This window comes from Narcine bancroftii, chromosome 1, assembly GCF_036971445.1.
Source record: "Narcine bancroftii isolate sNarBan1 chromosome 1, sNarBan1.hap1, whole genome shotgun sequence".
Taxonomy (NCBI): Eukaryota; Metazoa; Chordata; class Chondrichthyes; order Torpediniformes; family Narcinidae; genus Narcine; species Narcine bancroftii.
Window position 1 is genome coordinate 251,415,355 of NC_091469.1, and position 23,184 is coordinate 251,438,538.

The 23,184-nt window shown below is 54.4% G+C and overlaps 1 protein-coding gene and 1 long non-coding RNA gene across 2 annotated transcripts in view; one reads left to right on the forward strand and one right to left on the reverse strand.

Annotated features, from left to right (window-relative positions):
• The window catches only part of pex16 (peroxisomal biogenesis factor 16), a gene marked incomplete at its 5' end in the record, with an annotated part of 31,112 nt that extends 17,871 nt beyond the window's left edge, over positions 1-13,241 (reverse strand). The window contains 5 exons of the mRNA XM_069921145.1: positions 4,193-4,304; positions 7,900-8,033; positions 8,924-9,000; positions 11,234-11,269; positions 13,115-13,241. Of these exons, the coding sequence (XP_069777246.1) occupies positions 4,193-4,304; positions 7,900-8,033; positions 8,924-9,000; positions 11,234-11,269; positions 13,115-13,241 (486 nt within the window). The remainder of the gene's footprint in view (positions 1-4,192; positions 4,305-7,899; positions 8,034-8,923; positions 9,001-11,233; positions 11,270-13,114) is intronic.
• A 104-nt stretch (positions 13,242-13,345) lies between these two features.
• On the forward strand, positions 13,346-21,315 carry LOC138751268 (uncharacterized). Its single transcript, XR_011349789.1, has 3 exons — positions 13,346-13,567; positions 19,572-19,710; positions 19,949-21,315. It is a non-coding gene; the product is annotated as an uncharacterized lncRNA (long non-coding RNA).
• Positions 21,316-23,184: the final 1,869 nt, after the last annotated feature.

A 23,184-nucleotide genomic window follows, 5' to 3' on the forward strand; every position in this document is an offset into this window, starting at 1 on the left:
TGGGATAGATGGAGACCCTGGGGGTGGGGGGGGAGGGCAGATGGGGACCCCAGGGCAGGGGGGGAGGAGGGGCAGATGGGGTCGGCAGGCCGGGGGGGGGGGAAGAGGGGCAGACGGGGTCCCCAGGGCAGGGGGGAAGGAGGGGAAGACAGGACCCCAGGCAGTGGGGGTGGGGGGGGGAAGGAAGGTCAGTCAGAGGACCCCAGGATGGGAGGGAGGAGCAGGTGGAGACCCTGGGGTGGTAGGGAGGAGGGGCAGACGGTGGTCCCCAGGGCTGGGGGGGTAAGGAGGGGCAGACGGGGTCCCCAGGGCTGGGGGGGTAAGGAGGGGCAGACGGGGGTCCCCAGGGCTGGGGGGGTAAGGAGGGGCAGACGGGGTCCCCAGGGCTGGGGAGGGGTAAGGAGGGGAAGACGGGGACCCCAGGGCGGGAGGGGAAGAAGGAGGGCAGACGGGGACCCCAGGGCAGAGGGGGAAGGAGGGGCAGACGGGACCCCAGGGCGGGAGGGGGAAGGAGGGGCAGACGGGGACCCCATGGCGGGAGGGGAAGGAGGGACAGATGGGGACTCCAGGGCGGGAGGGGGAAGGAGGAGCAGACGGGGACCCCAGGGCAGGGGGGAAGGAGGGGCAGACGGGGACCCCAGGGCGGGGGGGGAAGGAGGGGAAGAGAGGGGAAGACGGGGACCCCAGGCGGGGGGGAAGGAGGGGAAGACGGGGACCCCAGGGCGAGGGGGGGAAGGAGGGGCAGACGGGGATCCCAGAGCGGGGGGGGGGGAAGGGAGGGACAGACGGGGACCCCAAGGCAGGGGGGTTTGGAGGGCAGACAGGGACCCCAAGGCAGGGGGGTAGGAGGGCAGACGGGGACCCCAAGGCTGGGGGGGAGGAGGGGAAGACAGGGACCCCAGGCAGTGGGGGTGGGGGGGGGAAGGAAGGTCAGTCAGAGACCCCAGGATGGGAGGAGGAGCAGGTGGAGACCCTGGGGTGGTACGGAGGAGGGCAGACGGGGGTCCCCAGGGCTGGGGGGTAAGGAGGGGCAGACGGGGTCCCCAGGGCTGGGGGGGTAAGGAGGGGCAGACGGGGTCCCCAGGGCTGGGGAGGGGTAAGGAGGGGCAGACGGGGTCCCCAGGGCTGGGGAGGGGGAAGGAGGGGCAGACGGGGACCCCAGGGCGGGAGGGGGGAAGGAGGGGCAGACGGGGACCCAGGGCGGGAGGGGGAAGGAGGAGCAGACGGGGACCCCAGGGCAGGGGGGAAGGAGGGGCAGACGGGGACCCCAGGGCGGGGGGGAAGGAGGGGAAGACGGGGACCCCAGGGCGAGGGGGGGAAGGAGGGGCAGACGGGGATCCCAGAGCGGGGGGGGGGGGGGGGGGGGAGGAGGGGCAGACGGGGACCCCAAGGCAGGGGGGGGTTGGAGGGCAGACGGGGACCCCAAGGCAGGGGGGTAGGAGGGCAGACGGGGACCCCAAGGCAGGGGGGGGGGAGGGGCAGACGGGGACCCCAAGACAGGGGGGGGGAGGAGGGGAAGATGGGGACCCCAGGGCGGGGAGGGGGGGGGGAAGGGCAGACGGGACCCCAGGGTGGGGAGGGAAGGAGGGGCAGGCGGGGACCCCAGAGCGGGGGGGGAGGAGGGGCAGACAGAGACCCAGGGGTGGGGGGGGAAGGAGGGGCAGGCACACTCAGGGGCAGGCACACTCAGGGGCAGGCACACTCAGGGCAGGCACACTCAGGGGCAGCCACACTCGGGGAAGGGCAGACGGGGACCCCAGGGTGGGGAGGGAAGGAGGGGCAGGCGGGGACCCCAGAGCGGGGGGGGAGGAGGGGCAGACAGAGACCCAGGGGTGGGGGGGGAAGGAGGGGCAGGCACACTCAGGGGCAGGCACACTCAGGGGCAGGCACACTCAGGGGCAGGCACACTCAGGGGCAGCCACACTCAGGGGCAGGCACACTCAGGGGCAGGCACACTCAGGGGCAGCCACACTCAGGGGCAGCCACACTCAGGGGCAGCCACACTCAGGGGCAGCCACACTCAGGGGCAGCCACACTCAGGGGCAGCCACACTCAGGGGCAGCCACACTCAGGGGCAGCCACACTCAGGGGCAGCCACACTCAGGGGCAGCCACACTCAGGGGCAGCCACACTCAGGGGCAGCCACACTCAGGGGCAGCCACACTCAGGGGCAGCCACACTCAGGGGCAGCCACACTCAGGGGCAGCCACACTCAGGGGCAGCCACACTCAGGGGCAGCCACACTCAGGGGCAGCCACACTCAGGGGCAGCCACACTCAGGGGCAGCCACACTCAGGGGCAGCCACACTCAGGGGCAGCCACACTCAGGGGCAGCCACACTCAGGGGCAGCCACACTCAGGGGCAGCCACACTCAGGGGCAGCCACACTCAGGGGCAGCCACACTCAGGGGCAGCCACACTCAGGGGCAGCCACACTCAGGGGCAGCCACACTCAGGGGCAGCCACACTCAGGGGCAGGCACACTCAGGGGCAGGCACACTCAGGGGCAGGCACACTCAGGGGCAGGCACACTCAGGGGCAGGCACACTCAGGGGCAGGCACACTCAGGGGCAGGCACACTCAGGGGCAGGCACACTCAGGGGCAGGCACACTCAGGGGCAGGCACACTCAGGGGCAGGCACACTCAGGGGCAGGCACACTCAGGGGCAGGCACACTCAGGGGCAGGCACACTCAGGGGCAGGCACACTCAGGGGCAGGCACACTCAGGGGCAGGCACACTCAGGGGCAGGCACACTCAGGGGCAGGCACACTCAGGGGCAGGCACACTCAGGGGCAGGCACACTCAGGGGCAGGCACACTCAGGGGCAGGCACACTCAGGGGCAGGCACACTCAGGGGCAGGCACACTCAGGGGCAGGCACACTCAGGGGCAGGCACACTCAGGGGCAGGCACACTCAGGGGCAGGCACACTCAGGGGCAGGCACACTCAGGGGCAGGCACACTCAGGGGCAGGCACACTCAGGGGCAGGCACACTCAGGGGCAGGCACACTCAGGGGCAGGCACACTCAGGGGCAGGCACACTCAGGGGCAGGCACACTCAGGGGCAGGCACACTCAGGGGCAGGCACACTCAGGGGCAGGCACACTCAGGGGCAGGCACACTCAGGGGCAGGCACACTCAGGGGCAGGCACACTCAGGGGCAGGCACACTCAGGGGCAGGCACACTCAGGGGCAGGCACACTCAGGGGCAGGCACACTCAGGGGCAGGCACACTCAGGGGCAGGCACACTCAGGGGCAGGCACACTCAGGGGCAGGCACACTCAGGGGCAGGCACACTCAGGGGCAGGCACACTCAGGGGCAGGCACACTCAGGGGCAGGCACACTCAGGGGCAGGCACACTCAGGGGCAGGCACACTCAGGGCAGGCACACTCAGGGGCAGGCACACTCAGGGGCAGGCACACTCAGGGGCAGGCACACTCAGGGGCAGGCACACTCAGGGGCAGGCACACTCAGGGGCAGGCACACTCAGGGGCAGGCACACTCAGGGGCAGGCACACTCAGGGGCAGGCACACTCAGGGGCAGGCACACTCAGGGGCAGGCACACTCAGGGGCAGGCACACTCAGGGGCAGGCACACTCAGGGGCAGGCACACTCAGGGGCAGGCACACTCAGGGGCAGGCACACTCAGGGGCAGGCACACTCAGGGGCAGGCACACTCAGGGGCAGGCACACTCAGGGGCAGGCACACTCAGGGGCAGGCACACTCAGGGGCAGGCACACTCAGGGGCAGGCACACTCAGGGGCAGGCACACTCAGGGGCAGGCACACTCAGGGGCAGGCACACTCAGGGGCAGGCACACTCAGGGGCAGGCACACTCAGGGGCAGGCACACTCAGGGGCAGGCACACTCAGGGGCAGGCACACTCAGGGGCAGGCACACTCAGGGGCAGGCACACTCAGGGGCAGGCACACTCAGGGGCAGGCACACTCAGGGGCAGGCACACTCAGGGGCAGGCACACTCAGGGGCAGGCAGAGACACGGGGGGGAAGGGGGGAAAGGAGGGGCAGGCAGAGACACGGGGGGGAAGGGGGGAAAGGAGGGGCAGGTGGAGACCCGGTGTGGTGGTGGGGGAGGAAGGAGCAGACGTGGGGGAGGGGATGGGGTGGGGAGCAGCCCCTGCCGTATTATGTCCTCAGAGCCTAAGCCAGGTCCCCTCCTCTTTGCCTCACCCTGGGGGTCCTCGCGGCACAGATGTCCGTCCCTGTCCAACGGAGCCATGGTCGGTGCGTGGATGCCGGTCTTGTACCTCAGCAGCAGTAGCACCCGCAGGCTCGCCCTGCAACAGGGCAGCAAGGGGTTAACAGCATGGATGTCCATTTTTTTGGGGGTGGGGGAAGAGAGAAGGTTTCTTCTGGGGATTGAGGGGTGGGGGAAGTGGGTAGGTGACTGGGGATGCAGGATGTTATCTCCGTCAGGGGATGAGGTGTGGGTCTCCCAGGGATGGAGAGAGGTGGGGGGGGTCTCCCAGCAAATGGGACAGGTGGGAGGGGGGGTCTCCCAGCAAATGGGGGACAGGTGGGGGGGGGGTCTCCCAGCAAATGGGGGACAGGTGGGGGGGGGGGTCTCCCAGCAAATGGGGGACAGGTGGGGGGGGGTCTCCCAGCAAATGGGGGACAGGTGGGGGGGGGTCTCCCAGCAAATGGGGGACAGGTGGGGGGGGGGTCTCCCAGCAAATGGGGGACAGGTGGGGGGGGGGTCTCCCAGCAAATGGGGGACAGGTGGGGGGGGGTCTCCCAGCAAATGGGGGACAGGTGGGGGGGGGGGTCTCCCAGCAAATGGGGGACAGGTGGGGGGGGTCTCCCAGCAAATGGGGGACAGGTGGGGGGGGTCTCCCAGCAAATGGGGGACAGGTGGGGGGGGTCTCCCAGCAAATGGGGGACAGGTGGGGGGGGTCTCCCAGCAAATGGGGGACAGGTGGGGGGGGGTCTCCCAGCAAATGGGGGACAGGTGGGGGGGGTCTCCCAGCAAATGGGGGACAGGTGGGGGGGTGTCTCCCAGCAAATGGGGGACAGGTGGGGGGGTGTCTCCCAGCAATGGGGACAGGTGGGGGGGTGTCTCCCAGCAATGGGGACAGGTGGGGGGGTGTCTCCCAGCAATGGGGACAGGTGGGGGGGTGTCTCCCAGCAATGGGGACAGGTGGGGGGGGTGTCTCCCAGCAATGGGGACAGGTGGGGGGGTGTCTCCCAGCAATGGGGACAGGTGGGGGGGTGTCTCCCAGCAATGGGGACAGGTGGGGGGGTGTCTCCCAGCAATGGGGACAGGTGGGGGGGTGTCTCCCAGCAATGGGGACAGGTGGGGGGGTGTCTCCCAGCAATGGGGACAGGTGGGGGGGTGTCTCCCAGCAATGGGGACAGGTGGGGGGGTGTCTCCCAGCAATGGGGACAGGTGGGGGGGTGTCTCCCAGCAATGGGGACAGGTGGGGGGGTCTCCCAGCAATGGGGACAGGTGGGGGGGGTCTCCCAGCAATGGGGACAGGTGGGGGGGGTCTCCCGCAATGGGGACAGGTGAGGGGGTGTCTCCCCGCAATGGGGACAGGTGGGGGTGTCTCCCCGCAATGGGGACAGGTGGGGGAGGGTGTCTCCCAGCAATGGGGTCAGGTGGGGGAGGGTGTCTCCCAGCAATGGGGTCAGGTGGGGGAGGGTGTCTCCCAGCAATGGGGTCAGGTGGGGGAGGGTGTCTCCCAGCAATGGGGTCAGGTGGGGGAGGGTGTCTCCCAGCAATGGGGTCAGGTGGGGGAGGGTGTCTCCCAGCAATGGGGTCAGGTGGGGGGAGGGTGTCTCCCAGCAATGGGGTCAGGTGGGGGAGGGTGTCTCCCAGCAATGGGGTCAGGTGGGGGAGGGTGTCTCCCAGCAATGGGGTCAGGTGGGGGAGGGTGTCTCCAGCAATGGGGTCAGGTGGGGGAGGGTGTCTCCCAGCAATGGGGTCAGGTGGGGGAGGGTGTCTCCCAGCAATGGGGTCAGGTGGGGGAGGGTGTCTCCCAGCAATGGGGTCAGGTGGGGGAGGGTGTCTCCCAGCAATGGGGTCAGGTGGGGGAGGGTGTCTCCCAGCAATGGGGTCAGGTGGGGGAGGGTGTCTCCAGCAATGGGGTCAGGTGGGGGAGGGTGTCTCCCAGCAATGGGGTCAGGTGGGGGAGGGTGTCTCCCAGCAATGGGGTCAGGTGGGGGAGGGTGTCTCCCAGCAATGGGGTCAGGTGGGGGAGGGTGTCTCCCAGCAATGGGGTCAGGTGGGGGAGGGTGTCTCCCAGCAATGGGGTCAGGTGGGGGAGGGTGTCTCCCAGCAATGGGGTCAGGTGGGGGAGGGTGTCTCCCAGCAATGGGGTCAGGTGGGGGAGGGTGTCTCCCAGCAATGGGGTCAGGTGGGGGAGGGTGTCTCCCAGCAATGGGGTCAGGTGGGGGAGGGTGTCTCCCAGCAATGGGGTCAGGTGGGGGAGGGTGTCTCCAGCAATGGGGTCAGGTGGGGGAGGGTGTCTCCCAGCAATGGGGTCAGGTGGGGGAGGGTGTCTCCCAGCAATGGGGTCAGGTGGGGGAGGGTGTCTCCCAGCAATGGGGTCAGGTGGGGGAGGGTGTCTCCCAGCAATGGGGTCAGGTGGGGGAGGGTGTCTCCCAGCAATGGGGTCAGGTGGGGGAGGGTGTCTCCCAGCAATGGGGTCAGGTGGGGGAGGGTGTCTCCCAGCAATGGGGTCAGGTGGGGGAGGGTGTCTCCCAGCAATGGGGTCAGGTGGGGGAGGGTGTCTCCCAGCAATGGGGTCAGGTGGGGGAGGGTGTCTCCCAGCAATGGGGTCAGGTGGGGGAGGGTGTCTCCCAGCAATGGGGTCAGGTGGGGGAGGGTGTCTCCCAGCAATGGGGTCAGGTGGGGGAGGGTGTCTCCCAGCAATGGGGTCAGGTGGGGGAGGGTGTCTCCCAGCAATGGGGTCAGGTGGGGGAGGGTGTCTCCCAGCAATGGGGTCAGGTGGGGGAGGGTGTCTCCCAGCAATGGGGACAGGTGGGGGAGGGTGTCTCCCAGCAATGGGGTCAGGTGGGGGAGGGTGTCTCCCAGCAATGGGGTCAGGTGGGGGAGGGTGTCTCCCAGCAATGGGGTCAGGTGGGGGAGGGTGTCTCCCAGCAATGGGGTCAGGTGGGGGAGGGTGTCTCCCAGCAATGGGGTCAGGTGGGGGAGGGTGTCTCCCAGCAATGGGGTCAGGTGGGGGAGGGTGTCTCCCAGCAATGGGGTCAGGTGGGGGAGGGTGTCTCCCAGCAATGGGGTCAGGTGGGGGAGGGTGTCTCCCAGCAATGGGGTCAGGTGGGGGAGGGTGTCTCCCAGCAATGGGGTCAGGTGGGGGAGGGTGTCTCCCAGCAATGGGGTCAGGTGGGGGTGGGTGTCTCCCAGCAATGGGGTCAGGTGGGGGAGGGTGTCTCCATGCAATGGGGTCAGGTGGGGGAGGGTGTCTCCCAGCAATGGGGTCAGGTGGGGGAGGGTGTCTCCCAGCAATGGGGTCAGGTGGGGGAGGGTGTCTCCCAGCAATGGGGTCAGGTGGGGGAGGGTGTCTCCCAGCAATGGGGTCAGGTGGGGGAGGGTGTCTCCCAGCAATGGGGTCAGGTGGGGGAGGGTGTCTCCCAGCAATGGGGTCAGGTGGGGGAGGGTGTCTCCCAGCAATGGGGTCAGGTGGGGGAGGGTGTCTCCCAGCAATGGGGTCAGGTGGGGGGGAAGTTAACTCCCAGTGATGGGGACAGGTGGGGGTGGGGTGCTGGGTCTCCCAGCAGTGGGGATAGGTGGGGGGGGTCTCCCAGTGAATGGGACAGGTAGGGGAGGTTGGGGTCACCCAGTGAATGAGACGGAGGGGAGGGGTTTCCCAGCGACAGACATGAGAGGGATTGGGGGAGTGAGTCACTTACTTGGTCAGCTGGATGGCGGTGATGATGAGCCAGCGGAAGCCCTCTCCCCACAGTCTGGCCGAGCACATCTCAGTGAAAACCTCCAAGTGCTCCAGCACCGTCAGCCACGTCAGCAACTGATGCTGGGGTAAAGGCTGTGGTGGGGGAAAGCAAAGGATTGGGTCAGGGGGTATACGGTCACGGTCCCAGCACTGAGCCCAGCCAGTCTGGGGGCGCAGAACAGAGGAATGGGGGTCCGAGAGCCCACCTCCTCGGCCAAAGCAACAACTGTTCTCGCCGTAGAATTCTACCCAACCCGTGAGTTCCCCGGACCCGATGGGTCACTAACCCTGTACCCCCTGCCCCCCCTCAATATCCTGGATATGGTGCTGGGACCCTGACCCTGTATCTCCTCTGCCTCCTGACCACAACCCTGTTCTCTCCTGCCCTGCTTGGTTCAGTTCTGGGACCCCAACCCTGTGCCTTCCTGGCCCCCAACCTTATTGGGTCGATGCCGGAACCATCAGTAAACACCAGCACCAGAAATACCCGAGCCAGCACAGCTCCCCCTTAGTGATGGCCAACCCTCTCTCAACACCATGCTAGAGGACTGAGGTCTGAATGCAAAACTTCAGAAAAGCCCCACTGGGCAGGCTGAGGGCAGCAGGCACATAGGCAGTGCCACCCCTTGAAGGCTCCCCTCCACCTCACACAACAGGCTCGACTCGGAACCACCACTGCTCCTTCACTGTGCTGGGTCCGAGTCCTGAGCCTCCCTCCCCCTCAGCTCGTTCCGTCACACTCCAGGTGTAACCTCTGTGTGCCAAATCGGAGCGGATGGGGAGCAGACGCCCCCCACCCCCACAACCACCACGTCAATGCTGTTTCATGTTAAAAACAAGTCACAAGCTGGAATTCAAAGGATTCCGGAAAGTTACAAGAGGTACCTGGAGAGTGCAACACACCATTGGATTGTAGATCCAAATGTGTCTGTTTCAGAAAAGACCCAAAGTAAGTTAACCTTCTGTGGCTGTAGGTCACTTACCATCAGTAATGAATGAGGGAGCTCCTTCCTCAGTATCCCATCGTTCAACAGCACCAGCAGATTCGACACAGAATATACTGCCAAGCAGACAAACTCAGTTTCTGTGATGGCCACCAATACTCTACACCCCCACCTACTCCGACCATGGCAGCAGACACAAAGCCATCACACTCCATTGCCTACGGGAGACCGATCTGATCCCATCCTCAGCCCAGCAGCTACCCCAGGGGGAACAGGGGTGTGTTTATGTTTCATGGAAAGCTTCAGACAATGTTGAATAGTCCAGCACAGGAGTAGGCCCTTTGGCCCGTGTGTCTGTGCTGAAAGTGACAGCCAAATCGAACTACATCTCTGCTGCTCGCACCTCCATTTCCTTCGTGCTCATGAGGCTGTCTAGAAGCCGCTTAAACGCTATCATATATGCTTCCTCCTCTACTCTTGGCAGTACGCTCCAGGCATTTACACTTTCTTATGAAAAAATGTTGTCCTGCACATCTATCTTTAGGTTTCACCCTCTCACCCCAAACAAACATCTAGTGTGTGCCATTTTACCCTGGGCAAAAACATTCTGACTGACCACTCTTTCAAGGCCGCTCATGGTTTATACACCTCTATCAGGTCTCTATGCGACCTGAGACGCTCCAGAGAAAACAACAATGACTGCTCTCCAATCCTCTGGGACCTTGCCTGTCACTGGTGAGGATGCAGAGATCTTCGTCCTGACCCCAGCAACCCCCTTCCTCCTTATAACCTGGGACGTAACCCAGCACTTGCATGATCCCAAAAAGTCCTCACACATGAGCATTCTCCACACTATCACTATCCTCCACGTCCTGCCCTTGGTGAATGCCAAGTACTCATTTCGTACCTCGCCCACTTCCTCTGAACTCCTCCTTTGTTCCTCAATGGTCCGATCCTCTCCCTGGTCATGTTTTTAAACTCAAGTATAAAATGCCTTGGAATTTTCTTTAACCTTGCTGCCAAGGACATCCCCTTTCAGCCTTCCTGTGCCCTGCTCAAGCTCTTTCCTGCAATACTTATATTCCAAAAGGACCCTGTCTGATTTTAGCTTTCTAAACCGGACACCTGTTTTCTTTTTACAACCTCTCTAGTCATTGAAGGTTCTGTTACCTCTCCATCTCTGTCCTTCCTCCTTACTGGAACATGCCGGTCCTGAACTCTAATTAGCTACTCCTTAAATAACTCCCACATGTCATTTGTGGACTTGCCCAATAACAGCTGTTCCCAATTAACTTCCCCTAGCTCCTGTCTAATAACGTTGTAATGTACCTTTCCCCATTTTAGAATTTTCCCACAGGTCCCTATTCAAGGAGTGGGCAGGTTTAGTTAGCCTCAGAAATGCAGACCCATCAGGGCTACCTAGTGTCCTCGATCATTAAAACGGCCAAGAAGATCACTGGGGTCTCCCTTTCCCCTATTAACGACATTCATCAAGACCTTAAACAGGGCTCAAAGAATCACCAAGGATCCTTACCATCCAACACACCATATCTTTGACACACTACCATCAAGGAGGTGGTAAAGGAACATCAAAATTAGGACTGTCAGGGTGGGAAGTAGTTTCTTTCTTGCAGGCTGTGAGAGTGATGACCTGTAAACCTTGTGTCTATTCTAAATGAAGCTGAGTGAACTATGGTTAGCTCAATGCTGTTTCAGCACCAGCGATCAGAATTCGAATCCCATGCTGTCTGTAAGCAGTTTGTATGTTCTTCCTGTGTCTGGGTGGGTTTTCCCCAGGGGCTCTGGTTTCCTCCCACCGTTCAAAACTGTGATGGGAAATTGGGCAGTATGGGCTCATGGGCCGAAATGGCCTGTACTGTGCTGTATGTCTAATATTTATACATATTTATTTTATAACATCTTTTCATGTGATTATTTTGTGCTTTGTACATGTGGACCAAATAAATGTTTTGTCAGGTAATGATAAACTTAAACTTCTCTGCTTCATAAGACCAGAATTAGACAAAGACAAGCTTGACTTGAGATTAGAGTCTTGGGCAGAAATCGTGGAGAACGGATGCAAGAATGAGAATGGTACAAATGCTTTGTTCTGCCCCCCAGCCCACAAAGTGCAGGAACTGGGTGGCAGCACTGTTGGAGTGAAATAGGCCAAGGAAGAAACTGAATGCCATCTCTACAGGGAGGGCCAGTAATGCTCTGCATGTAGGAACACCTCTCATCTTGCAGGGCTGAGATGAAAATCCCAACATTCCATGCATTTGACTCTGCAATTAAACAGTGTAATCAGTGAAGGGCATTGGCAGCCTCTCAGCCTACCAGCATACCTACCTAGTTCAGAGAGTTCATGCGAATCAGCAAAATGGCCTGCAAAAAGGAAAGAATATACTGTCACTTAAACCATCCCAATGACTGAGCAAACTCAGCAAAGCCTTTATCCACCTCCCATTAGGAAAACCCTGTGCTGAGCATGAACTCTATCTTTGGTTCGACCGTTCCGAAACTAGCTCTGTGATTTCGAAGCAAATTCCATTCACAAATCTCCTGGCTCAATCACTGGATCACAGGTCCAACTGCCCTTCCTCCCGGGCACACACATTATAGTGTTTTTTTTTCCAATATCAGTTAATTCACGGAGGTCTGTGTTTAAGATGGTGGTGCCCAAACTTGGCAGTGTAGATAACAAGGGATCTGACTGAGTGGACTGGCACAGGACACCAGAACAACAGAACACTCCCTCCCAAGAGGAACCCTGGAAAGGACCTTTCAGGGTACAGAACCATAGCAGTGGACAAGCCAGGGGCTCAATGGTTGATGGACTCACACCAGGGTGCTGGCCACTGAAAACTGGGTTGCCAGAACCGTGATGGGGAAACAGGGCTCCCAAAGAGCCTTGGGTGCAAACAACTTCCTACTCATTTACAGGGCAAATAAAAGTCAACAAGTGTGTATTTGTGTACATAACAATAAAGAAATGTTCTGCAACACAAAAGCCTGCAGACGCTGTCATTTGTAGTAAATACACAGAAGTGCTGGAGAAACTCAGCAGGTACTGTAGCGTCCATAGGAGGTAAAGATATATAACCAGAGGGCAAAGCACAGGCCAACAGCCAAGACGCCACACGTGGACACGAATAGGAGGGCAGGAGATAAAAGCTGGAAATGATCATGTGAATGCAGAACTGGAGGAAAGGAAAGAGGGGATAGGGAAGGAGATTGACAGGAGGGGGGGCCTAGCAAAAACTGGAGAAGTCGATGTTTAATGCCATCTGGTTGGAGGGTGCCAGAAGGTGTCACCTGTACACATTTAAGGGGGCCCATGGACTGAAATCAGAGGGTTTTTTTTTTTTTTTTCCACAGAATGAGAAAAGTACAGAAGACACTAACTAAACTGCTTCACGAGGAAATAAACTTTGAGTAGGGTCCCAAGGGACCATAGCCAATAAAGGATTGAGAATGCAGCTCTGGTCCTTCCCATTGAGGAGCTGAGACTGAGGGGAAGCCCCTCAAACAAACAAGGAAATAATACTCAGCAATGTAATGTCTGAAGACAACACTAAGGATGTGAAAAGACTTTGAGCATTTTTTTCTTTTGTACCTCATTTTATGGTGAATAAAAGTTTTATAAAATGACGAGGGCTTAGATAAGGTGGATGGCCGCAGGCTTTCCCCTGGAGTGGGGGTGGGTCCTAAATCTGGAAGGCATAGGTTTTTGAGCGAGAAAAGATTTATAAAGGGGACCTGAGTGTCACAGCTTTCACATGGATTCCACCTGGGCACCCAACAACAAACATGAGCCGCTCCTTCCCCCTCTCCCTCCAGCTCTGCATTCACAGGTCCACCTTCCTCCCCTAATCAATCCCCAGCTTTTCTCTCCTGCCCTCATAGCCATAGCCCCCTCTTTATTCAGGCGCCTGTCTGCTTTGTGCTCTTGATGAGCGCAGACCCTGCAGCTTTGCGGCTGCATCTCGGCCTTCTGCGGACCGGCTGAATTTCTCCTCCTTGTGCAGTGAACATAGAAAGCTGGGAGCTCGCACTTCCTGGCCTCCAGTTAGTGAGTGATCACACATCTGGAGCCGCAAGCCCCGGTCGAGGCGGAGCAGTAGCGGTGGGATCCGTGCTGGTGAGCGCCCTGCGACCAGCCAGAGGGCCACCGTGGGCAGCCTAGACGAAGTGGGGGCTGAGGGGGGAGGGAAGATCGGGAGGACCCACCGGCGATGAGGTAGGAGGCCGTCCGGAAGCCGCCCTCCAGCTGCGTCGCCAGCGCCGGGCTACCCACCACCAAGCCCCGGTAGCGCACCAGGAGTTGCCGGAGCGCTGTCGCCATGGCCAGCGCGCCCAACTACACTTCCGGGTCACCAAGCCCCGCCCCCTCTCACCTGACCGTGGACGCGGTGGGCCAACCGGGACCGGCGCGCTGGACCACGTGACGGGCGCCGCCAGTTAAAAGTGGGCGGGGAAAGTGAAGGGAGGAGCGGCGCAGAGCACGCCAGTCTCCTCCGGCCGGTGCCCACGCCAGGGGGAACCAGTGTGGGGCCCGAGGCTGTAATGGAAGCGTTCGGGCATTGAAGTCCTCCTTCCACGCCCCAGCAGGACCCTTGAGCCGGGCCATCAAGGCGGCCTTGAAGTGCCTGTGGAAGCGCTCCACCAGCCCATAGGCTGAAGGTGAGCCAATGCTGCCCAGAGCCTGGAGGTGAATTATGCCCCGCCCCTGATGGAGGTGAGGGGTGTCAATAAGTTCCCTGCCGCAGGTTTCTGCACTGATATCAGCCAGCGGGAGTGCCTCCGGCCACCTCATGGAGTGGTCTACCATGGTCAGAAGATGTCTCTCCCCATGAGAAATTGGTAACGGCCCCACTAAGTCAATGCATGTGGCTGAACCTGCTCCACCTGCACTTTGGGGGACTGACAGTTCGTGCAGGTCTTGGCCCACTGGCTGACCTGTTTATGGAGGCCATGCCAGATATACCTGTTGGCCACCATTTTGACCATGGTGGGGTGTGCCAGGTTGTGGATGGCCTCAAAAACTTTTCATCTCCTTGCAGCTGGGATGATGAGGGGGTGGGGGGCCAGTAGAAACATCACACAGCAGTGTCAGGTTACCTGGGCTGGCCAAGAATGAAAACAGCTGTCCTGGAAATGGGGATCTCAGTGTCTTGTGGCTGTGCTTTGGCGGGGACTGGCCATGTATTGACTCGATTGTGGGCCATCACATTGTTTTTCCCCAAGATATGTTGAATATCTGTGGTAAATTCAGACACTTAGGACATGTCTCTGCTGTCGGGCAGACCACTGGTCTGAGATTTCGTGGATAGTGGAAGTCGGTGAACACCCTGAATTACTGGCCTTCCAAAAAGTAAAGGAAATGTCTTCCTGCCAGGTGCAGTGCTAACAGCTTCTGGTCAAAAGTGCTGTATTTGAGTTCTGGTGGGGGGGGGGGGGGGCTGGAGGTGCCTGCTGAAAAATGCCAGGGGTTGCTACTGGCCCTCGATGAGTTGTTCTAGCACACTCCCAACCGCTGTGTTGGGGGTGTTGACAGTAGGTGCCTCCAGACTGGTGTAGACCAAAAGGGTTGCATTGGCCAGCACGTCTTTAGCACTCTAGAACAACCTGGAGGATTCCTCAGCCCAAGCAATGTCTATTGCTTTGCTGGTCAAGAGTGCAAAAATGTGTGCTGCTGCCGGTATGAACTTTTGGTAAAAGTTTATCATACTGGTGAATTCCTGCAGCTCTTTTATAGTGCGTGGCTTAGTGAAGTGCCAAACTGCCTCAACCTTTTCGGGGAAGGGTGTGGCCCTGTAATGGAGGATTAAAACCATGTGCCCAGATGCTTTTTGCTTATGTGGAACTGACGACACTGGGTCCACACTCAGGTCACCTTACTTTCAGAACTAGCAGATGTAATTAAACTCAGCCATGGGGATTTATCTGAAGATAAACTTTGAAATGGAATTCCACTGTGAGGCCCAGGGAAAGCAGTTGTCAAATGCAACACTCTGAAATTGACGAATTGGTCACAACCTGTCTTGCTCAAGAAGTTTTAATAAGTCTTTGTATCTACGAGATAAACCAGGAAATCATAACATCCTGGTTCCATAATAATTAATCTTCTAAATTGTAGAATAGTATGTTCAGTTTTGATTTTGACTGACAAATGTTAGAAGGAGTAGGCGCATGATTAATTGTTTTTGGGGTATATAAGCCTGTGGTCCTGTTGCTGAAGTTTAGACTCTCTGAGAGGTGGGAACACCCCTTATCAAGAAGGAAGAACAGCCAGAGTCTGAGCAACGTCCCGGTCAGGGGAGGTGGAGAAGCTGCTACCGGCTTCCTGACAACCTACTACAAGTGTGCAGTCATTGCCTCGCTTCGGCAGTTGGGACCAGTCCAAGTGTTGATAAGTATAGTTGGGAAGGGCTTGCATATTGTAGTGTGAAATCAGCTTTTGAATTTGTAATAAACATTTGTATAAACTGAACTGCTCTCGGTGTGTGTGTCTATTTTCTTTTGGTAGCTCAAACACTGTGACCAATCTAAAACGAACAAAATGAGAGGTATAAGTTTACCCAAGACAATTAGTGCTGCGAGCAGGGTTGGTCTCAAGATGTTTCGCTGAAAGAAAGAGGTGAGCCCTGAGCAATTCTTGATTCCTGGATGGACTTCCAAAGACGATGGGTTTGGCATGTTGGCCAATACCCTGTCTTTGTTGGGACCACCCATTAGTTGGGATGAGAAGTTAGACCCATCAAGTGCACCTCTGGGAGAGTGGGTTGCCACTCTCCTTCGAGAAAGTAAATTTCCTGATAAAAAGGGGACGCTGACGGATGGTTTTTGGTTGCTGGCCACAGCCTTACGCCACTCCGTTCAGCGTGAAGCAGAATCAGTTCAAAGAGAAGTAGAATCTCAGCGCAAGAGAAAGCAATTAGAGGAGGAGCTAGAAGCCATGCGACAACGCTATTCCATGATGAGCGAGATTGTTCGCACCAGTCAGGACAGAGCCAATGAATGGGAAGATAAGCATGTCCAAACAATCTGCCGTAATATTAAACTCCGGCAGCAGCTCTATGCAGATAAGGAAAGGCATGGAGTAGAACCCGATCCATATCGTATTCATGCCATGATAAGGAATGGTGACGATCCTAATGTAATTGAGGATTGGGATGGGAATATCTGGAATGACAATGGTAATAATGCAGATTCTCCTCAGCATGTGTCTAACATACTACCCTCTCCACCTGCTGTTCACGCCCGCCCTATAAGGCAGCAGATTTCCTAAACAGATGGAAGGGGGGGATGATGTAAGGGTAGAGATTGAAGGGATAGATACCCTGGTCTCCCATGTGGACCCAGGGGAAAATACCCAAACCCCTGCTTATGCTCTATGGCCTACTCCCTCTACTGGATGGCCTTGGAATCCCCTAGACTGGGTGGAGGGCCCTGTGGGCCAGAGTGGGAGCAGGGGTCGGAAGCAGTCACTGATACGTGATTTCTCTGTAAAAGAGCTGGCTGCCATTGGAGATCGATTTAGGCAAAAGGCGGGAGAAACTCTGGCAGCCTGGCTCCTGCGTGTCTGGGAGCAAGGAGGGGGTAATGTATTTTTAACCCCTGAGGAATTGTTGGGATTAGGAACATTGTCTACTGATATCAGGGTCACTGCTGAGCTGTGGGGTAGAGGGAGAGAGATGGATTACTTACTTACTACTCTAGGGTATGCCCTGTTACGAGTATACCCCTCACCAATAGATTGGGATTTACATTTGCAAAACAATTGGAGAACCCCAGAGGAGTGTATAGCAGTAATTCGTCAGCAGGCCCTGGCCTCTGCCTTCTATGCAGGGCATTTGAGGCTGTGGGTACATGGGGGGAGCCCTCATGAAGAGATATTCACTGCCGGAATGCATACCAGATTGGTTCGTTCCGCCCAACCCACCACACGGGGATTGGTTCTGTCCATAACTAGTCCGCTAATTGGGCACCCTGTGTCTGAGGCGATGCACGCCTTATCTGGGCTTCGAGAATTAGAATTGGGGGTAAAATCCACTCACGTTCAGCCCAGGTTACATCAGACAAGTAGGATGAAAAGAGAGGGGCTGCTGCTAACAAGGGACCGACAAGAAAGGACCTTTTTCTAACCTTGTTAAAGTTAGGCATACCTAAAAGTGATATTGATGGGAAACCTACTGCAGTCCTTTATGCCCTTTATAAGAGAAAAGCGGGGGAACATCTTCCCCAGCTGTTGAGTCCTCCTGGCCCAGCTGTCCCTTCTGCTCCCACTGCTGCTTCTATCGAGCCGGCTTCTCCTGCTCCAGTTACTCGTGATGAGGTAAAACAATGGGTTAAACAGGCTCTTAAAGATAACAATAGCATGTGGTCCTGGAAGCCCCCGAACCCTTCTGAAGCCTGAAGGTGTGGGCAGGATTCCCGTGTCTACTCCATCGAGACACGGCGCACACACAGGGATCCACAGCCCTACATACTGTTAACAATCCACTGGGGTGGGGGTAATGATCGCCAATACTTGGCTTTGGTCGACACCGGTGCAGAGCACTCGGTGATTCCTTGTAACCCCGACTTCTGGACTGGACCAGCCTTTCGAATAGAGGGGTTGGGAGGAGTGGTCACCCTGGCAAAGGAAATAAAAGTCTGTGCCACGGTGGATGATAGCCCTTCCCCTGTCTGGTTACATGCCCTGGTGGCTGCTACTGATGAGTGTATCCTGGGTATTAATATCTTGGCCGGTATGGCCCTTAATACTAGCCAAGGGGGCTTTGAATTTGGAATTCGAACTATTACAAAAAAACTAGTAGTGGGTCAGGCTAAGTGGGATCCTGTGATGGTGCCACCCCCCATGAAACCAGTGTGCATTCCACAATATCGTCTCCCTGGGGGGGCAGGAAGAGATTACTGCCACCATCGATGCTCTGCAAGAAGAAGGGGTAGTGAGGCCCCCAACGTCGCCCTTTAATAGCCCTGTTTGGCCGGTCCAGAAGCTGGACGGCTCCTGGAGAATGACAGTTGATTATTGTTTTTTGAACAAACATGCCCCACCACTTGCTTCAGCAGTTCTGGACACTGTTACCCTTATTGAAAACATTGCTACTGGGAACTCAGGAACATGGTGTGCTGTCATTGATCTCGCTAACGCTTTCTTCAGTATTCTTATAGCTGAGGACTCACAGGATCAGTTCGCCTTTACCTGGAAGGGACGCCAGTATACCTTCACCCACCTTCCTCAGGGTACACTCTCCCACTATTTGCCACAGCCTAATTGCCCGTGATTTGGAGACGGTGCCAGTATCGCCTTCCCTCTCAATTCACCATTATATTGATGATGTGGCCTGGAGCCTCTAGCAGAAACAAGAGGGTCGCCGAGTCCCACTGGGATTCTGGTCACGTACCATGCCCGAGGCTGCCACTCGTTATTCTGCTTTTGAACAACAGTTACTAGCCTGTTACTGGGCCCTGCTGGAAACTGAAAGAATGACAGGCAATCCAGATGTTCAATTGCGACCTGCACTTCCAATAATGAATTGGGTTCTGGCTAATGATGCTAATCTAAAGATCGGGAGGGCTCAGCAGTCTTCTATTGTTAAATGGAAGTGGTATATTCAGAGTTGTGCAACCAGAGGGCCTGAAGGGGTGGGCCGCATACACGAACAGGTGGCTGATCTTCCATCTCGTCATGAGGATGTTGAACCCGCCTTGCCTCCTCTTTTACCCCCTTCACCAGTTCAGTGGGGTAAACCATATGATTCGCTCACTCCAGCAGAACAAGAGGATGCCTGGTTTACTGATGGTAGCAGACGGTGGGTGAAAGGAAAGCAAAAGTGGAAGGTGGTAGCTTACCATCCCAGGTCAGGAACTCACTTATCGGAGGAGGAGGAGGTGGCTCCAGTCAGTATGCTGAGTTGAAGGCAGTCACTTTACCACTAGATCCCCATGATCACCCTCTTTGCCTGTTTACTGATTCCTGGGCTGTGGCTAATGGACTTGTGGTATGGATGCCTGATTGGCAAAAGAACAACTGGATGATACATGACCGCCCAGTATGGGGCAAAGAGTTGTGGCAGCTGTTGTGAGATGCTTCCCACCACCGTGAGATAACCGTTTATCACGTTGATGCGCATACCAATATGGCGAATAACATGGCACAACATAATGCAGTAGCAGATCAGCTTGCCACTATCAGCCGTGCTGATACCGTCCCCATGGCTTGATGGGCACATGAACAGAGTGGTCATTTGGGGGAGAAGGGATCAGCTATGTGGGCCCGTATACATGCTTTACCCATCCATCAGGATGATGTCCGCATGGTCGTACGTACACTCCCAGAATGTCAGCTTGTGAAGTTCCATACCGTTCCATCTGGTCCGCATGGCCGAATAAAATGGGGTGCTCACTCAGCTGCGGTCTGGCAAATTGATTACATAGGCCCCATGCTAGACTGTATGGGTAAACATTACGTCCTAGTAATGGTTGACACCTTTCGGGCCTGGTTTTTGCTTTTCCCACCAAGATGACTGACCAAGGACTAAACCATTTGATTTCTCGTTATGATGTTCCAGAGGAGATTCACTCTGATAATGGCTCGCACTTCTCCGGGAAAGCAATCTGTGATTGGGCAAATGATAACGGTATTTTATGGGTTCACCATATTCCTTATTACCCGCAGGCTGCCGGGTTAGTTGAACGAATGAACGGCTTACTGAAGGAACAAATTCGTTTGTTAACACCACTGGGGACCCAGAAGGGGTGGTGCCATGTGCTGCAGCAGGCAGTCAACAATTTGAATCATCGCCCTTTAAAAGGAGGTACACCTTTCCACCGACTTCTTCACGCTCCTGAATTACAGTCTATTCCAGAGGAAAAACAGTCATTGCCCCCCATTCCCAATGTTGGACAAAAGGTATGGGTGGCACCAACAGGTAGTGGCGCTCATGTAAAAGGGGAAATAGTGACATCTGCCCAGGGTAACACTTGGTGGGTAGCTATTGAGGGACAGGATGATTTAGTCTGTTAAAACACTGAACGCTTACGGTATCGTTCCAGGTTCTCCATTTTACACTCCTGGTGATCTGGCTTAACAGCTGCTTTGATGCCAGCAATTGGATTTGTAATGTTGAGGACGTTCCGAGGGAGTTCCCCGTGGGAAACACGGTCCGATGCATTACACCAAGGAAGTCCTCGGTCACCCGCCTCAAGTGCACCTTATATAAATATGTTATTGTTCAGCATGTTTCAAAATCTGTTCGTGAGCTCTAGTATCTGGGTATTGTGGCCAACAAGGATAATTCAAGCCTTGGTTGGAATCCTTTCTCATGGCTAACTGCATTATTTGGGGGATTGGGCCACACTATCCTCCGTTGGTTGCTCGTATCTTTGCTTATCTTTGTAATTGTTGTTTTGATTTCTCTTTTTTCGCTCCCTCTGTACTCAAATACTGGTTAGGCCTCGCAAATGACAGATTGTGACCAAGGGGTGGAATGTAATGGAGATTTAAAACCATGTGCTTTTTGCTTATGTGGAACTGATGACACTGGGTCCACACTCAGGTCACCTTACTTTCAGAACTAGCAGATGTAATTAAACTCAGCCATGGGGATTTATCTGAAGATAAGCTTTGAAATGGAATTCCACTGTGAGGCCCAGGGAAAGCAGTTGTCAAATGCAACACTCTGAAATTGACGAATTGGTCACAACCTGTCTTGCTCAAGAAGTTTTAATAAGTCTTTGTATCTACGAGATAAACCAGGAAATCATAACATCCTGGTTCCATAATAATTAATCTTCTAAATTGTAGAATAGTATGTTCAGTTTTGATTTTGACTGACAAATGTTAGAAGGAGTAGGCGCATGATTAATTGTTTTTGGGGTATATAAGCCTGTGGTCCTGTTGCTGAAGTTTAGACTCTCTGAGAGGTGGGAACACCCCTTGTCAAGAAGGAAGAACAGCCAGAGTCTGAGCAATGTCCCGGTCAGGGGAGGTGGAGAAGCTGCTACCGGCGCCCTGACAACCTACTACAAGTGTGCAGTCGTTGCCTCGCTACGGCAGTTGGGACCAGTCCAAGCATTGATAAGTATAGTTGGGAAGGGCTTGCATATTGTAGTGTGAAATCAGCTTTTTTTAAAAAATTTTATTTTTCACACTATAAACCATATTGATCAAGATACATACATTTTCCTTCTTAAATATATACAGTATCGTTTTCTTCCCTCCTCCCCTCACTCCCTCCCTCACCTCCCCTCCCATTTATTTAAAGTTCAGAATATAAGATACATTAAACCCGTCAAACAATGTTGTCACTCAATAAAAATAAATAAGAAATTCCACTGAGTCAGTTCTTTTCATTATCTTCTCCTTCTGTCATTTTAGATGGTAAATGTCCACGGTAGGTTTTCTCTATTGTGTTTCATGTATGCCTCCCATATTTGTTCAAATATTGTAATATTATTTCTTAAATTATATGTTATTTTTTCTAATGGAATACATTTATTCATTTCTATATACCATTCTTGTATTCTCAAGTTATCTTCTAATTTCCAGGTTGACATAATACATTTTTTTGCTACGGCTAGGGCTATCATAACAAATCTTTTTTTGTGCTCCATCCAAATCGAGTCCAAATTCTTTGTTTTTTATATTACTTAGGAGGAAGATCTCTGGATTTTTTGGTATATTGCTTTCTGTGATTTTATTTAATATCTGGTTTAGATCTTCCCAAAATTTTTTCACTTTCTCACATATCCAAATTGCATGAATTGTTGTTCCCATTTCCTTTTTACAGCGAAAACATCTGTCTGATACTGTTGGGTCCCATTTATTTAACTTTTGAGGTGTAATGTATAGCCTGTGTATCCAGTTATATTGTATCATACGTAACCTCGTGTTTATTGTATTTCTCATAGTTCCGCAGCATAACTTCTCCCATGTTTCATTCTTTATCTTTATGTTTAGATCTTATTCCCATTTTTGTTTAGTTTTACCATTTGTTTCCTTGTTCTCCTTTTCTTGTAGTTTAATATACATGTTTGTTACAAATTTTTTGATTATCATTGTATCTGTAATCACATATTCAAAGTTACTTCCCTCTGGTAACCTCAGACTGTTTCCCAATTTGTCCTTCAAGTAGGATTTCAGTTGGTAGTATGCCAACATTGTATCGTGAGTTATACTATATTTATCCTTCATTTGTTCAAAGGATAATAATTTATTTCCTGAAAAACAATTTTCTATTCTTTTGATCCCTTTTTTCTCCCATTCTCTAAGGAAAGGTTATCTATTGTAAAAGGGATTAGCTGATTTTGCGTCAGTATTAGTTTTGGTAGTTGGTAATTTGTTTTATTCCTTTCTACATGAACCTTCTTCCAAATGTTGAGCAGTTGATGCAATACTGGAGAATTCCTACGTTGTACCAATTTTTCATCCCATTTGTATAATATATGTTCAGGTATCTTCTTCCCTATTTTATCTAGTTCTAATCTAGTCCAATCTGGCTTTTCCCTTGTTTGATAAAAATCTGTTAGGTATCTTAATTGTGCGGCTCTATAATAATTTTTTAAGTTTGGTAGTTGTAAGCCTCCTTGTTTATACCATTCTGTTAATTTATCTAGTGCTCTCCTCGGTTTACCCCCTTTCCATAAAAATTTCCTTATTATTTTCTTTAACTTCTTGAAGAATTTCTCTGTCAAGTGTATTGGCAATGCCTGAAATAGGTATAATATCCTTGGGAAAATGTTCATTTTAATACAGTTTATCCTTCCTATTTGTGTTAATGGTAAATCTTTCCAATGCTCTAAATCGCCCTGTAATTTTTTCATTAGTGGATAATAATTGAGTTTATATAGATGGCCGAGATTTTTATTTATTTGTATACTTAGGTATCTTATTACTTGCATTTGCCATCTGAATGGTGATTCTTTCTTAAATTTTGAGAAATCCGCATTATTCATTGGCATTGCTTCACTTTTATTTGCGTTAATCTTGTACCCCGACACTTCTCCATATTCCTTCAATTTCCTATGTAATTCTTTTATTGATATTTCTGGTTCTGCTAAGTATATTATAACGTCATCTGCAAATAGACTGATTTTATATTCCTTGTCTTTTATTTTTATCCATTTTATTTTATTTTCTGTTCTTATCAGTTCTGCTAGTGGTTCTATGGCTAACGCGAACACTAAGGGAGATAGTGGGCATCCATGCCTTGTTGATCTGCTTAAGTTAAATTGTTTTGATATATATCCATTTACTGTCACTTTCGCCAATGGCGAAATATAATGCTTTA